General features: G+C 40.4%; 1 protein-coding gene across 2 annotated transcripts in view; it reads left to right on the forward strand.

The window, feature by feature from the left end:
• The window catches only part of LOC140479948 (peroxiredoxin-1-like), a 57,715-nt gene extending 41,567 nt beyond the window's left edge, over positions 1-16,148 (forward strand). For both annotated transcript variants that reach the window (XM_072574369.1, XM_072574370.1), the window contains 3 exons: positions 4,297-4,419; positions 6,922-7,052; positions 15,529-16,148. In XM_072574369.1, coding sequence (XP_072430470.1) covers positions 4,297-4,419; positions 6,922-7,052; positions 15,529-15,614 — 340 coding nt within the window. In that variant the 3' untranslated portion in view covers positions 15,615-16,148. The remainder of the gene's footprint in view (positions 1-4,296; positions 4,420-6,921; positions 7,053-15,528) is intronic.
• The last annotated feature ends 542 nt before the right edge of the window (positions 16,149-16,690 follow it).

A 16,690-nucleotide genomic window follows, 5' to 3' on the forward strand; every position in this document is an offset into this window, starting at 1 on the left:
CTGAACAGATTTTAACACTTAGCATAGATCCAGTCTTCGCTGTTCAATTCAACTTCATTACTGACACCATTTCAGGGATGCTCAATTGTGACTGGGCTGGGCACTTCAAATGAGATTGCTTTCATCAACTATAGTCACCACTGTTGTCAGGCTTTGAGACCCTTTTCAGTGCAATGGCCTTATCCTCACCTGGTGTTAAACTAGTTGGGCGTTTCACTGAGAGCCAGGTGAGCAGGGGTGTGAGGTTTGTTCAAGAAGCTCTGTTTTATGTACAATAATAGGGACTTGCTCTGCAGTAAGCTTAAAACTCAGCAAGGTAGAAATTTGCTAATTAACAAGGAGCAGAGATGACAACTGTTACTCACCAGTTTTGCCATGAGTATCTGGCTGAGTAGTGTGAGCTGATTGTCTGCCCTCATCTGGGACTGTTGAGTTGCAAGGGTCAGACATCACTGCTACAATTGAGCTCTTCCATTCTGTACCCAGTTATACTTTTCATAATCTAAAGTTTCTAATTGTAACTTGCTCGATGGTCCACTGGAGGGAAGGTAGTTGTGGGTACCCTTGATTTTGGGATCAAACGTATTAAGAGGCGAGCAGGTAAAATGTGTGGTGACTACTTTGATCAGTACATTGAGGTTGGTAGATGGGGTCCAGGAGTTTTTGACCTTACTTTGCACACCCAAAGTGTATTCCACCTGTGCAGGACCTTACCTGCCACACACAACTGTTCTCAAACACCATTGCCAGCTGTCTCCAATTGGTCCATGGAAGGAATTGCTAGTGTCACACAAGAGCTTCCATTTGGTGTAAATCTGGAATTTGCCCTCATCACTGGGAGGAAAGGGTACTCGTACAAATTGCCTTTTTCAGTGAAAACAGTGTTTGCCTTCAACCAAGAATTCCCAAAGGCGTCCTTAAACCTACCGCAGTTGTGGACATTAGACCAACTGACGGATTCTGTAACTTGGTAAGCATTGGAGGAAACCCAGAGGAAGCACCTTGTTTCTATTCTCACCACAAATGAGATGACTTTTGGCAAAGATGGTAACCGAGGCTATTATAATCTGGTAACCAACAGGATTGTGTCTAAGGATTCCTTTCTGCCAGATCCCATCCATTGCTGGGAGAAAATCAGGGTCTCTGGAAAAAGGCATCATCTCAGTCATCATGTCTGTAGGTTTCCAACATAGCCCTTGTGAGAGACAGAAAACTGAAGATCTGTGCTGATTATTGGGTATTCAATGCCAAAAAACACACAGATGCTAACCAGCTATTTAGAATGGAAGAAGGTTTGCAAGTTTTCCAAAAGTGCAGTGTATTTCTGTAGTCTCAATTTGGTCCATGGCTGTCGCCAACTACTCATTGCTGCACAAACATTGAAAAGATTGCATTCTGAACAATCATAGAATCTCCACAGTGCAAGAAGAGGCCATTTGGCCCATCTAGTCTGCACCGATCCTGTGAAGAATATCCTGCCCGCAACCCACGTTTACCATGGTTAATTCACCTAGCCTACACATTCTGATTACTATGGACTGGCCATTGTCTACCTAACCTGTATATCTTTGGACTGTGGGAGGAAACCAACAGACACTGGGAGGACCAAATGAATAGCAATGGGTCAAGTAGGCAGCTTGCCACCTCAAGGGGAGCTAGTGATGAGCAGTAGATATGATGTCCATGAATGAATTTGAAAAATACCTTTGTATGATCAGAGTCAACATGTCTTTATAGAAGTGCAATCATGCTTGACAAACTAGTTTTTGAGGAATTAATTAGTAGAATAGGTAAAAAGAAAACCAAAAGATATACTGTACTTGAAATTGCAAAATGCATTCTGTAATGTGAGATGAAGATAAAGTTGCAACTTTAATGCTCTGATTCGTAGGTGATATATCAGCACAGCTAGAGGGTTAGTTAATGGTAAGAAACCAGGGCAAAGGATAAACAGGACATTTCAACCTAGTGTGCTGTATCCAGTGGAGTACTGGAAAGGATCACTGCCACAGTTTCAGCAATTTAGAGTCCATCTCAATATTTTTTGAGATCATGAGTAATGTGTCCAATCTAAATTTGCTGATGAGCTAAACAGGAACGTGAGCTGTGAGGACGATACAGGCTGCCAAGAGATGCAAGGTTAAGAAAGTGGGCAAAAGGTAGAAAATGTATTATTTGGAGAAGTGGGGGGAATACGACAATACATTGGGAAATTTTGCTTGAACAACTTTGCATTTCTGTAACTGACCAGAAATGGACAGGTTTGCTAAACCTGAGTCCCTAACCCTGTTTTTGCCATAGGCCGCATGACTCCTATTACGTGATTTTCTCAACACTGTCATACAGGAATGTAACTACTAGTTCATGGGAGAACTACCTGTAACTGAAAATGCCATTCCATGGTTATATTTCAAGCTGATCCTCAATTGTGCTGGTTTTCCTGGGTCCTAAGTAATTGTCCAGTCCTGATGGCCTGCTTTTTTTTTTCCCCCAGATAACTGCTGCTAATCTCAAAATTGACTCACTGATATGTATACTGGAGATTCCTTCCCTTGAACCCAGAATAGGTGAATCCTCCAGCCCCCTTTTAAATTCTCTCACTGTTAATTCAGTCTGGGTGTGAATACCCAGTTACACTCTGTGCAGTGAATTATTAGAGTCAGCATTTATTCTGCTTGAAATGGAATGCTGCTTGCCTCCATTAGGTACAGCAATCAATTAAGAAGGTATATGGCACGTTGGCTTTCATTGCAAAGGGATTGGAGTACAGGATTAAGTAAGTCTTGTTACAGTCATTTAGGCTTTGGTGAGACCACAACTCTGTAGTTTTGGTCCCCACTTTTAAAGAAGGACATACTTGTATTGGGGGCACTACAGCAGACATTTGTTAATTTGATTCCCGAGGTGAAAGGTTCCCATGATGATGAGAGGTTGTGTAAATCAGTCCTATATTCTCTGCATAGAAGAATGGAAATTATTTCATTGAAATATGCATGATTCTGAACAGGCTTAACAGGGTAGGCAGGAAAATGTTTTTAATTTTGCCTGTTATAGTAGATCAATTACTTTAGATCTAAGACGTTTCTTCACTCAGTTATGAAACTTTGAAATTGTTTATCCCAAAGATTTGCGGATACGACATTGCTGAATATGTCTAAGGCTAAAATAAACAAGATTTTTGGTCTTTCAGTGAATCAAAGGATATAAGAAGTGGTGGGGGTGTTGGGAGCAGGGGGAGTTTAAAGGCAGATGATCTGGTGTGATCGTCTAGAATGGTTGTTCAGGCTCGAGCGATGGTATAATCTACTCCTTGTAATTCTTGTATTCTTAAGCAATTGCACATACCCAGCAAAAGATGAAGCATGAGATTACGTTTTCTTTTTTAAAAAAAAAAGTTACATTACTATTGTGTCATAAGACGCCCTATCTCTCTCTTCCCAGATCTGTTCAAGACAGTTGACTGTTGTTTTCCTGACAGGATGCACAGCATGGGCACTATTACTTGTCATTTTTAAAACTGGATTGTAGAGCAGCAAGGTACTGGGGTTTGACTCTGTTTTTGGGCCACTTCACTTTCCACTCTTTTATGTGGTTTACCACTGTAAAAACATAACAGCTGCATGCACTGGGCTGTGTATGGCATACATAGCTAATGTGGCAGCTCACTAGCTCATTGTCTTTGCCACTGGGAATTCATGGTCATGAGTCCAAGTCTGTAAGCATCTCCACTGCAAGATATGAATAGCCATGAATACATTTAAAAATCATTATAGAAAATGAATTTGAAGCTTGGATATACATCATATATGGTGATTTGCTTGATTTTCTATTGTGGGATTTTGCTGTGCTTAATTTTACTGCTTGATACATTAACGCATTTCCTTTCAAAGGAGTAAAACAAGGAATGTAGATATATATTTAATTGTATACTAATGTTACACAGGAAAAAAACTATGTTACAGGACTCATGGAGCTCTTACAACACAGAAGGGGAGCCTCCGAAGCAAAATGGCTGAGAACCCATGGTCAACATGACCCTCTAGTGTAGTACTAAAACTTCACACCAGTAGCAGAAGCTTAAAACATTGACCGATAGATTTCTGGTTATTTGAGTGATTGCAACATAATTCAAACTATCAAAGCAAATTGAACATAGTGGATGTAATAATGATCAAATAGAATTATTCTTTGTATATTTTACTGAATGAACCTCATTTTATGATATATTCTTTGTGATCGTTAGATTCAAATTTATTGTTGAATTTAAGTTAAAGTTAATTTTCTTGTGTTTCATAGGATCAATACACCAAGAAAGCAAGGAGGACTTGGCCCAACAAAAGTCCCTTTAGTATCAGACCTTCGTCGCACAATCTGTGTAGATTACGGTGTTTTAAAAGATGATGAAGGCATTGCTTTCCGGTCAGTTGTTAGGACTGCATGATGCAGAATAAGATGTAGTGTAGAACTGAATGCCATTCTTCGAGTTAGGCTAGTGAAGTTCTGATCCAGAAATGTAAAACTAACAGTTCCCTTGAATCTGAGAGCAAGATAGGTCCTTATTTTAACCACTGTCTGAGAGGAAGAAAATTGTTGAACAAGGGATTAAAATACTGAAAATCAAAATATAGCCTCCACCCTTCCACCTATTGGCTGCTGTGATATTAAGTGGTCATTCAATCCCTTAACAAGACTTCCACTGAAAAAGTAGGGCCTCCAAAGATGCAAAAGTCATACCCTGATAGCAACATGTAACATCAGCTGGTCAGCAGGAAAACTGAAGTGTGAAAAACTACCTAGACATAGGAGACTAAAATAGTTTTTTTAGAAAATACCATTTGCTTCAACTCCTTCTGGGACAGGAATAATAGGACCGACCTCTGCACGGTGTCCTTTGGTCCCCAGGTTTATAAAGAATGTCTTCAGTCTAGCGTGCTTCCAGGCACTAAGGAAGCACTCACCTCTGGCAAATGACATGAAAGCATTATATTTTTAATATAATATTAGTTGAGTAACTTTTTCTTCTGAACTGCTTCTCATGTACTTGTATCCTTTCATTTAAGGAGACTAAAACTGCATATTACTCATGATGCTGTCTTGCTGAGGCCTTGCATAGCTCTAACAGCAAAACCTCCCTTTTTTTTTTCAAATCAACTTGTTCAGAGATGTTAATACACACCTCTGGATCAAGTGGAATTGGAACACCTGGGCCACCTAGTCCAGGAGTCGGGATGCTACCACTGTGCCGCAATCTCTACTTTTATTGTTGTGGTTCTATTCGCCGAGCTGGGAATTTGTGTTGCAGGCGTTTCGTTCCATGTCTAGGTGATATCCTCAGTGCTTGGGATCCTCCTGTGAAGCACTTCTGTGATGTTTCCTCCGGCATTTATAGTGATTTGTATCTGCCGCTTCCGGTTGTCAGTTCCAGCTGTCCGCAGCAGTGGCCGGTATATTGGGTCCAGGTCAATGTGCATATTGATTTGAATCTGTGGATGAGTGCCATGCCTCTAGGAATTCCCCGGCTGTTCTGTTTGGCTTGTCCTAGAATAGTAGTGTTGTCCCAGTTGAACTCGTGTTGCTTGTCATCTGCATGTGTGGCTACTAAGGATAGCTGGTCGTGTCATTTCGTGGCTAGTTGGTGTTCATGGATGCGGATCGTTAGCTGTCTTCCTGTTCGTCCTATGTAGTGTTTTGTGCAGTCCTTGCATGGGATTTTGTACACTACATTGGTTTTGCTCATGCTGGGTATCGGGTCCTTCGTCCTGGTGAGTTGTTGTGAGTGTGGCTATTCTGTTCTGTTTCTGAACTGACAGCCAGACTACTGCGACCACTAGGACTCATAACAGCACACAAACCTACAGCCACTCTCAGACAACAACTCACCAGGACGAAGGACCCAATACCCAGCATGAGCAAAACTAATGTAGTGTACAAAATCCCATGCAAGGACTGCACAAAACACTACATAGGACAAACAGGAAGACAGCTAATGATCCGCATCCGTAAACACCAACTAGCCACGAAACGACATGACCAGCTATCCTTAGTAGCCACACACTCAGATGACAAGCAACATGAGTTCGAAAGGGACAACACTACTATTATAGGACAAGCCAAACACAGAACAGCCAGGGAATTCCTGGAGGCATGGCACTCATCCACTGATTCAATCAATAAGCACATCGACCTGGACCCAATATACCAGTCACTGCAGCGGACAGCTGGAACTGACAACCGGAAGCAGCAGGTACAAATCACTATAAATGCCGGAGGAAACATCACAGAAGTGCTTCACAGGAGGCTCCCAAGCACTGAGGATGTCACCTAGACGGGACGAAACATCTGCAACACAAATTCCCAGCTCAGCAAACAGAACCATAACAACGAGCACCCGAGCTACAAATCTTCTCCCAAACTTTGAATCCCTACTTTTATGCTTGATTTCTTTTTGTTTGAAATAAATGTTCTCTTTCTAATCACTTGCTGGACTTACATGCTAGCGTTTTGTCTTATACCATGACATAAGTAAATATCCTTCTGTAATTTGTTTTGAAATAATAGAATATAAAAGCAATATAACAGCTAAAGTGGACAAGTTCACATTTTCCCATATTATCTCTGTAGGCCAACGTTTTGACTCATTTAACTTAACCATTATCCCCTTGTGGACTTTGTCTCCTGTTGACAACTTAATTTTGGAACATCCTGCTAATGTCAATTAAAGAAGCTAAAATAAATTTGAAGAAAGTACTTGCAGTCTTCAATAATTTCTCTTGAGTGAGAAAGTTTGATATGATTTGAAATTACTTTGGATACTTTTAGAAATTAGTAAACTGAAAGTTTATTTCTCAGAACCTAACATTGCATAAAAACCGATATTTGTTGCCAAGTAAAACTAAAATATCGTAACTTTTCTTTCTTCAGAGGTTTGTACATCATTGATAATAATGGTATTCTACGCCAGATCATGATCAATGATCTTCCTGTTGGGCGTTCAGTGGATGAGGTCATGCGGCTTGTTCAAGCATTCCAATTTACAGATGAGCATGGTGAAGGTAAACAGGCTTCTTTTGAGACTCTCACCTTTTAATGTATGCACGTGGATATACATACACATTTTAAAAGTTGATGTTTGGGTTATGTCTAAGGTGTACATTTATGTATGAATCGTTATTCTGTGGTACTGTGTTCCAACACCAGGATAACAAGCCAATCAAATCAGACTGGCTAACACTGAATATTAAAGTACTGATCAGAATTAAAAATTACATTGAAATTAAAATATTCATTGGCTCTCAATTGCCCAGTTGTTCCTAACTAGACTTTATGGGTAACCAATAACAGACAGATTTAAAGAAATTGCTTAACTTAACAATTTATTATGAATGCTGTAACTTTAGTAGAGCAAAGTTAAATAACAAGTTAATCTAATCAATGGCTATGATTTAAACCAGATTTTTTGGTAATGCCCGCTCAAGCGCACGGTTCAGGGAAAAATGAAAAAGAAAAGAGCTGTAATTAGTCGATTCACTTAGGCAGTTTTGAAAGATGGTCGCTAAACGTTCATACAATCCTTGGGTAATGAGTTTGCCAATATGTGGGTTTGTATCCCTTGTTTGAATTCTGAAGTCACTGGTCGATGCAAACAACTTCTGTAGACAGCTGGTAACTTTTATTTATGTTTTACATGATTTTTTTGTCTCAGAGCTTTCAATAATTTGATAACTGATTATAAACTAGAGAGCAACCAAACTTGCCCACCAGCTTTCACAGAAACAATACCTTCTAAAACACAGTGAAAACAAGTTCAGTCTTAGGTTTCTGTTTGGATTTTTTTCAACATTCTCTTTGTTTGGATGTCACTGACTTCCCTTCAACCCCTTTAACATCCAAACAGCTACCACTCCTTCAGCAAAGATCTCTTGCTGAAACGTTTGCAGTGTTCTTAGAACAGTTATCAACCTGCAATTAACTTTCCAGGTCAGTTCCCATAATCAAATCTGTTTGTTTACTGTTTCCTTTTTCAAAAAACTGCTGCTCACAAGTTTAAAGTTCATCTCTCAACTTGAGTACTCAAACCAAAATGGGGAAAAAAAACAGTTGTTATAACTGTCGGACTTTCAGAGCAAAATCTGCTGTTACAATTAGGGAAGCCACCAGCCCATGATGATCCTTTACAGGTGACTTAAGAACTTATAATGTTTAGAGGCATTGTTTTTAATTTTTCAAAATGAGCTAAATTCTGGAAAGACTCTATCAGATTGGAAAATAGTGAATATGACTTATCCATTCAAGAAATTGGGGGAGGGACAGAAATCCTGGAACTACAGGCCAGTTAACCTAAAATCTGTCGCAGGGAAAATGCTGGAAAATTAAAAACCATATAGCATGCATTTAGAAAATCTCAATGGAGACAGGCAGAATTGGTGCAGTTCTGTGAAAGGGAAGTCATTTTTAACTAGACTTTTTTCATAAAGTAACAAGAAATGAGGAAAAAGGAGAATCTGTGGATGTGATATACTTAGCTGGTCAAACACTTTCTGGATATCTATCACAAAAGGTCACTGCGCAATTTGAGAAGTTATGTATTAGGTAGTAATACTGCAGGGATAGATAATTGTTAAGCTAACAAAATAGTTGGCATAAATGGATCATTTTCACTTGTTAAGATGTGACAAATAAGAATGCCACAGGGATCAGCCCTGGACCTGTAGCTATTTGATCATGATCTGGCATAAAATACCAGTATTATTAATGACCTTCCTGTTGGGCGTTCAGTGGATGAGGTCATGCGGCTTGTTACATTAATTACTTGAAGGAATCAAATGCTTGATAGCAAAATTTGCTGATGACACAAACCATAAGGGAGTTATGAAAAGGACAACCAGAATCTGCAAAGATATATAGATAAGTTTTAGTGAGTGTGCAAAAATGTGGCAGATATAACGTGCGGAATCTTGTAGGGATCTGAGCAATGTGTGGGTTATGAGGAGATTTGTGGCAGAATTGGATGAGTATGGTGCGGTATTATGAAGTAGTGAGGAGTCAGTGCAGAGGCAATGTAGGATTAGTGGTGTTGGAGGTTAGATAGGATGAGGGAAAATGTTGCTGACAATTGAGAATAGAAGAGCATGAGACTTGATGGGAAGTGGTTACAGTAGCAAAGATAAAGTGTGAGGCTGCAGAGTGTAGCACTAATCCTAGTACAGTGAAGAATTGTCATATGGTATTTTTGTCAGTTCCTTCAGAATGTCGAGAAGTGACCAGCCCAGTGGCCGCCTTGGATTAGGTTGCCAGAATTCTGAGTTGTGGCTTCCTCTGCTGGTCTTCTCAGAAGATGACTTCTCTACACCACCCACTTAATCTCTGCTGGTCAATCACTGTGCCATCTGCCCTTTCTTCAGCATCATCTTCAGATTCTGAATGTCAACAAGCAGGCCAGCTTTGGAATGCTCTGCTGAGTACAAGCAGCCTTTTACAGATGGCGCTAATGCAATGGATGTTGGTTTTTTTGTTGGATTTTTGCTGAAATGAATTTTGTTTGGGGAATGCGTGGTAAGATGGGGGTCACATTTGGATTTGTAGGACTCTGGGTGGGGTAGGTAGTTAAGTAAAAGGAAAGGTCAGGAAAAATTTGGCAGAAAGACTCACTTGGCCTCCCAGTGGAAACCCCTCCAGAATGCTCAAGCTGAGTTAAAAAACATGAGATTCTCCTCAATTTTGGAAAATGTATCCTTGTCCACTTTGGCAGGAATAATAGAAATTAGACATTTTGTTTATGTAGAGAGGGAATGCAGAAATGAGGCATAAAGGGGTCTAGGTGTACAGGAATCTCAAAATTACTGTACAGTCATAGCAAGTGAATCGGAAGACAAATAAATTGTTAATTATTGCAAGGGGAATGGAATATTTTGCTGCAGTTGTAGTGTTGGTGAGACCACATCTCTCATACTACCTGCAGTTTTGGTCTCCTTACTTAACAAGGGATAACAATGAGTTTGAAGTAATTGAGAGAAGGTTCACTCAACAGATACCTGGGATGGGAGGGTGATTGTATAAAGAAAGGTCTGGCAGTTTAGGCATATATCCATCTTAGTTTAAAAGAGTAAAGGGTGATTTTACTAAGACATACCAAGATACTATCAGGACTTAACAGGCAAAGATGCTGAAATGATGACTCCCCTATGAGGGAGACTTGAATTATAGGACACAGTTTGGAAATAAGAAGTCTTGTGTGTAAGAAATTTTTTTTTTTCTTTTGAGAGTCATGAGTCTCTGGAACTCTGTTCTCCAGAGAGCAGGGAGGGCAGTCATTGAATGTTTTAAAGTCTGAAGTAGATAGATTTAAGTTAGACCATAGGTACAATGTGAAGTTGAGGCTGTGATCTTGTTGAAGGACAGAGTTGGCATGCCCCCTAAACAGATTACTGTGGCACCTAATTTGTCTGTTTATATGCATTTACTAGTTCAGTGTACTATATCAAAGTGGAACAACATTTGCTGTGATATGTTTCAAAATGCACTGTCCATAGTGGCCAAATTACATTAACACCAAAGTGCCCACTAAAGGATGTGGAGTCAATATTGATAGAGCATTGCCATCACATGCAACAAATTTGGACCTTTTTCAGTGCAGAAATAATTCCATTAATGATGTGTTCTATCATTTAGAGTACATAGTCATACAGCATGGAAATAGACCCTTTGGTTCAACCAGTTCATGTCAAACATAATCCAAAACTAAACTAGTCCCATCTACCTGCTCCTGGCCCACATTTCTCCAAACCTTTCTTATTCATGCATTAATCTCAGTGTCTTTTAAATGTTGTAACTGTGCTTGCATCCACCACTTCCTCAGGAAGTCCATTCCACAAGTGAACCACCCTTTTTTTTAAAAGAAAATTTGCCTCTTGTTTTTTTTTAAAATACCTCTCCTCTCCCCTTAAAAATATGCTCCCTAGTCTTGAAATCCTCCATCCTAGTGAGAAGAAACCACCACCTGCACCCCTCATGATTTTATATGCCTGCGTACAGTCATCTCTCAGTTAAAACTTTGGCTAAATAAAGAATGTGCACTCTGTAAAGAGTTTAAACTGATGATTCAGTTTAAAGAGAGTGGTGGGTGTATGGAATGCTCTGCCCAGAAGGCTGTGGAGGCCAAGTCTCTGGATACTTTCAAGAAAGAGTTGGGTAGAGCTCTTAAGGATAGTGGAATCAAGGGTTATGGGGATAAGGCAGGAACAGAATACTGATTGTGGATGATCAGTCATGATCATAATGAATGGTGGTGCTGGCTCGAAGGGCAGAATGGCCTACTCCTGCACTTATTGTCTAATAAACATTAATCCAACAGATTGGCTCTGAAAGAAGAATTAGGAAGGAGATTGTGGAGGGATGAGCAGTGTCTGTGGGATGTGGGAGAAGAGAGTAAACCAGGAGGGGAATAAGCATACAAACACTGATATGTTTATAATATGGGCTTTGAAGACCAGACATTTCTAGCTATTTCAATGTTTTTGTTGAGAATTAATTATGGAGTTGTCTTCATTGAACAAAGCTCTTAAATTTTGTCCCTTATGCTTGGGTGCAGAAAATGTTGAGCATAGAAAGGGTGGGAAGCCAGGGACAAAGGTAGCAGGATGGATTTCATTACATTAGATTACATTACAGTGTGGAAACAGGCCCTTTGGCCCAACAAGTCCACACTGACCCGCCGAAGCGCAACCCACCCATACCCCTACATGGCCAATTCACCTGACCTGCGCATCTTTGTGACTGTGGAACGAAACCGGAGCACCCAGAGGAAACCCACGCAGATATGGGGAGAATGTGCAAACTCCACACAGTCGCCTGAGGCGGGAATTGAACCCAGGTCTCTGGCGCTGTGAGGCAGCAGTGCTAACCATTGTGCTGCCCACAGTTTTAACTGTGTTTTGATGAGTATTTGTTGAAGGAGCAGATGGTTTTGGTCTGCTGATTCGGCCACATTGGGATCTTTAGCCTGCCGTATTTGAGTGCACATCCTTGGTGCCTGGTAAATTTCAATTTGATGCACCATTAAAATAATTTAATCACTGTGAAATATTTGCAGAGAGATCGGTATTCCATCACTTAACCTTTATTTACACGTATGTAGTAATTGACACTGGTCTGACTTCATCAGAGCCAACTCTGTATAAGAACCTCTGACATGCCTGTTATATCTGTCAGCTAAGGCTCCCTGATCGGGGCTGTTAACCAGGTCCAGTTGGAGAACTTGTATTCTCTGAGGTCCATCAGGCTGAACTTGTTACAATCACTGTAGACCTGAAAAATGTGAAGTACTGCTGCTTTTCACAGGATTTAAATCTGCTGGGTAATGTAATGCTTTAAGTACATTAAAGCTCCATAGCAACCACAACAGTGCTGCCCTAACACTGCTCAGCATAAATCAACATTGTCCACTGCTCTTTCTCAATGTTCATTTCCCTATAGTAAAAACAAAATGCTGTGGATGTTGGAAATCTGAAATGAATAATGGTATTGCTGGAAAAACTCACCTGGTGTGTCAGCATGTGTGGAACAAAGATTTGAGTCACATCGGACTCAAAACTTTTTGGTGTGAAGGCCCAGTGCAAAAGAGAAAGAGGTTGCTAATTGTGGTGAAAGGGCAATTTTTATGTAAAAAGATTGTAAAGTAAGGCATGAAAGAAAGAAAATGGGCCGCTGTACTGAGACCAAAGTAAATAGGGTACATTCAAGATAAAGCTGGTGGGGTGGGGTGGATGGGGAGATAGAGTGAAGAATGTTAAGATAAATGGAGATCAGACATCATGGTCAGGCTCTGAAGTTGTAGTTCTAGAGGCTATAAAGTGCCCAAGCAAAAAATGAGGTGTTTCTCAAGCTTATTTTGTGCTTCATTGGAATATTGCATCAGACCCACAAGAGAAATGTTCGCGTGGGAGCAAGGTGGCTTATAAAAATGGTAGTCAACTAGAAAGTTGCTAAAATACCTGTGGATAGAGCGGAAATGTTCCCCAAAGCATTTGCTCTTGTCAGTGCAAAGGAGATATCATTGTGAGCAGCAAATATAGTAGTTGTAGTTTGTTTTCCACCCAGCAGTATTCACAATTCCCATCCATTCTAGCAAAATGTGCAATATTCACCCCTCCAGCTGAAACTATCCACCCTCTATCAGTGTTTATATATTCCATTCTCCTTCTCTTCCCTATCCTCTGGGCGCAACTGCCCACCTGATTGTCCTTCCAGAATCCATGAATGTATGTGAATGATATTGGAAGAATCAGCATTGTTAATAAAGGAAGGTAAACACATTTGGAAGTGATGTAGAAAATGGATGGGGGATTGAGTTAGGGCTTGGCATGGGAGATGATTAAGCATTATCAGTGGGTGAGGAAAGTTGAATATTCTTGGGCTGTGAGAGATGGAGGTTGAGCATTCTCAGGGCGATGGATGGGATTGAGACTTGTTGGTGGGGGTGCAGGATAAGAAAATAAAGTTGTATTTTTGGCCGATGAGGGACAGACCGATTGGATGTGCAGGGACAGAAGTCAGCCTGTCAGGTCCAAGGTTGTTTTTCATTCAGAAACAGGATTGTGGGTATTGCTGGCTAGTCCAGCATTTATTGTCTATCACTACTTGTCAGAAAGGAGAAAGTGAGGACTGCAGATGCTGGAGATCAGAGCTGAAAATGTGTTGCTGGAAAAGCACAGCAGGTCAGGCAGCATCCAAGGAACAGGAGAATCGACGTTTCGGGCATGAGCCCTTCTTTGATTTTAACCTACTGCGAATCTTCTTACAAGGATGCCTTCCTTGAAGTTCTCTTCCTCCATATCACCACTAGTCCAAGAGAAGGTGGTGAGGAGCTGCTTCTCTGATCACTGCTATTGTTGAAGTGTAGGGATGGGAGCCACTTAATTGGATTGCTTTATCCTGGGTGATGTCAAGTGTTCGGAGTAAGGTTGGAGCTGCACTCGCACTTCCATCACACTCCTAACTTATGCTTTGTAGACAGGCATTGGAGAGACTGGAAGTGAGTTATTCACTGCAGAATTCCACTGCAGAATTAATACAACTAGTTCAATTCAGTTTCTGGTTGATCCCAGGAGGTTGATTGCAAGAATTCAGCAAGCTAATGCTTTGAATGTCAAGGGGCAGTGGTTAGATAGCTCTTGTTGGAGCTGGTCATTTTCTGGTGCTTGTGTGGCATGAGTGCTATAGATACCTGTTTAGCCCAAGTCTGGGTTGTGTTCAGGTTTTACTGCATAGGCACATGGACAGCTTCTGCATCTGAGTATTTGTGAATAGTGCTAATATTGTGCAATCATCACCAGCTCTGATGGAGAGAAGTTCATCGATGAAGCAGCTGAAGATTGTCAAGCCTAGGATGTGCTTTGAGGAACTCCTACAATGATGTCCTAGGACTGAGATGATTAACCTCCAATAACCACAAGAACCTCCATTTTTATTTTTGTGCTCGGTATGACCTCAACCAATGGGCAGTTTTTCTCCAATTCCCATTAACTTCAATTCTGCCTTGATGTCAAGGGACGTCACACTCAATTCACCTTTGAAGTTCGTCTCCTTTCTTCATATTTGGACAAAGGTTGTTATGAAGCAAGAGCCAAGTGGTGGAACCAAAGCTGAGCATCAATGAGTAGGTTATTTCTTTGATGCTGGTTAACAGTCCTCTTGACTTCTATCACTTTGTCAATGATGGACCAGTTTTGAAATTGACCAGACTGGAGTTGCGTTTTGTGGACAGCACATTACTGGGCAGTTTTCCACTTTGCCAGGTAGATGCCATTATTGTAACTGTACTAGAACAGCTTAGCAAAGACTACAGGTAGTTCTGGAAGACAAGTTTTCAGTTCTTTTGGAATATTACCAAGATCCATAGCCTTTGCTTTGGGAGTTGCTGTTCCACCACCAATGGGACCGAATTTATCTAGGGCTGGTGATGGTGTTTGGGACATTGTAGTGTATAATTCTGAGTATAGCTTATTATTTTGAGAGTATGATTATGTCAGGCTGTTGCATAACTAGTCTGTGGGACAGCTCAAGCAATTTTGCTACGAACACTAGATGTTCGTCAGGAAGAATAAGTAAGCATTTTTGAGGTGAGCACGAGGGTTGAACGTTATCAGGCCCTGTGAGAGAAGGCTGAGCAGTTAGTGGGAGGGGGTTGTACAGTGCTCTATTTAAAACAGTATAGATAAATGATCAGGGTGCATCTTCAAATTATGATGGTTTTGCTAGAATTGAATTTACCTGTTGGCTTTCTCACTCACCCTTCATTCCTGCTGAAGCCAGCATTGGCTCAAACATAAAATAGCAAGTGAGCAGATAAATCGCGCACTGGCTGGTGCACCATCTTTACTTCTGACTGGAGAATGTGGGCTAATTAACTTTTTATTTTGTAACCACACAATTTCCTAACATTGCTTAACAATGGTGTTGAAATTGATAATGTTTGTTCTTCACAAAACCATTTTAATAAATATTGATTTTTAAAACCTTCCTTTTTTACAGTTTGTCCTGCTAATTGGAAACCTGGTGCTGATACCATCACTCCTGATGTAGAAAAAAGCAAGAATTACTTCACAAAACAGAAATAACTTCTGATTTGTTTATGGTTCATTGTGACCAATATAGAATATTAGCCTGTTAACTGTGTAGCTGAAATAAGAGTTGTTTTTAGTGAGCAGATATTTTGCGGTTGTTTGCTGACACCAAAACTGATAAGTATGAGAGTACATTTTATGCATTGAAACTCTGCTCAGAGCCTCACTTGATGAGGTATGGATCAGAGAATTGGGGATGGAGGTAAATGTGCCTAATTTGTATACTCCTAGTTTTCTGGTAATTAATTTCTATCACTGGAAAATCAAGTGGCCATAAATTAGGCTTGATAAGCCCCATGCTGCCTGATTTTCCATTTGTTGTACTTGTTGAGTAAAGCTCTGTGCCAGGAGCAAAGTCTTGCAAATTTACCCTGTATCTGACAAAATCAGTTTCTACTTCTGTATTAGTTAGAATGAATCTTCTCTTCTGAAGATTAAATGCTCCACTGTTTCGTAGGAGTTGGGGCATAGTGGTGACTTTGATTAAACCAGTGTTGGGTAAAATTCATTACATATTTTGTGCATTTGTCAGTACAGTAATAAAGTTTTGAAGAGAAATGTGATTTCATTTATTACCTTTTATTTTTTGTTCATTGGGACTGAAGTTAATGTTCATCAGTAGTACAAAGGTAATGCAGAGCAGGTATCTTAACATGATAGGAGTAGTGTGTGACTGCATCATCTATTGCAGTAGGAATTGGCAGCAGATGCTAGAGCATGCATGCTTGTGGCTATGAAGGTGATGCCAACCTTCAGGTTTTAGATATATACTAATTGTGTTCAGAGATGTTATTACACACCTCTGAAGGAGGTGGAACTTGAGCAAGAGTCTCCTTGCTCAGAGGTTGGGACATACTATTGTGCCACAGGGGTCCTTCTAGCCCTCTGCTTTTATACTCTGGGCTGTATCAGGTAATATAACATTAGCATTTTATTCTTAAGTCAAAGAGTCCTTACAGCATAAAAGCAGGCTATTTGGCCTATCAAGGCCATACTGACCCACCAAAGTATATCTCACCCAGGCACCCTATCCCTGTAACCCTGCATTTCACAAGGCTAATCCACCTCGC

The sequence above is a fragment of the Chiloscyllium punctatum genome, chromosome 7, assembly GCF_047496795.1.
Source record: "Chiloscyllium punctatum isolate Juve2018m chromosome 7, sChiPun1.3, whole genome shotgun sequence".
NCBI classification, from domain to species: domain Eukaryota; kingdom Metazoa; phylum Chordata; class Chondrichthyes; order Orectolobiformes; family Hemiscylliidae; genus Chiloscyllium; species Chiloscyllium punctatum.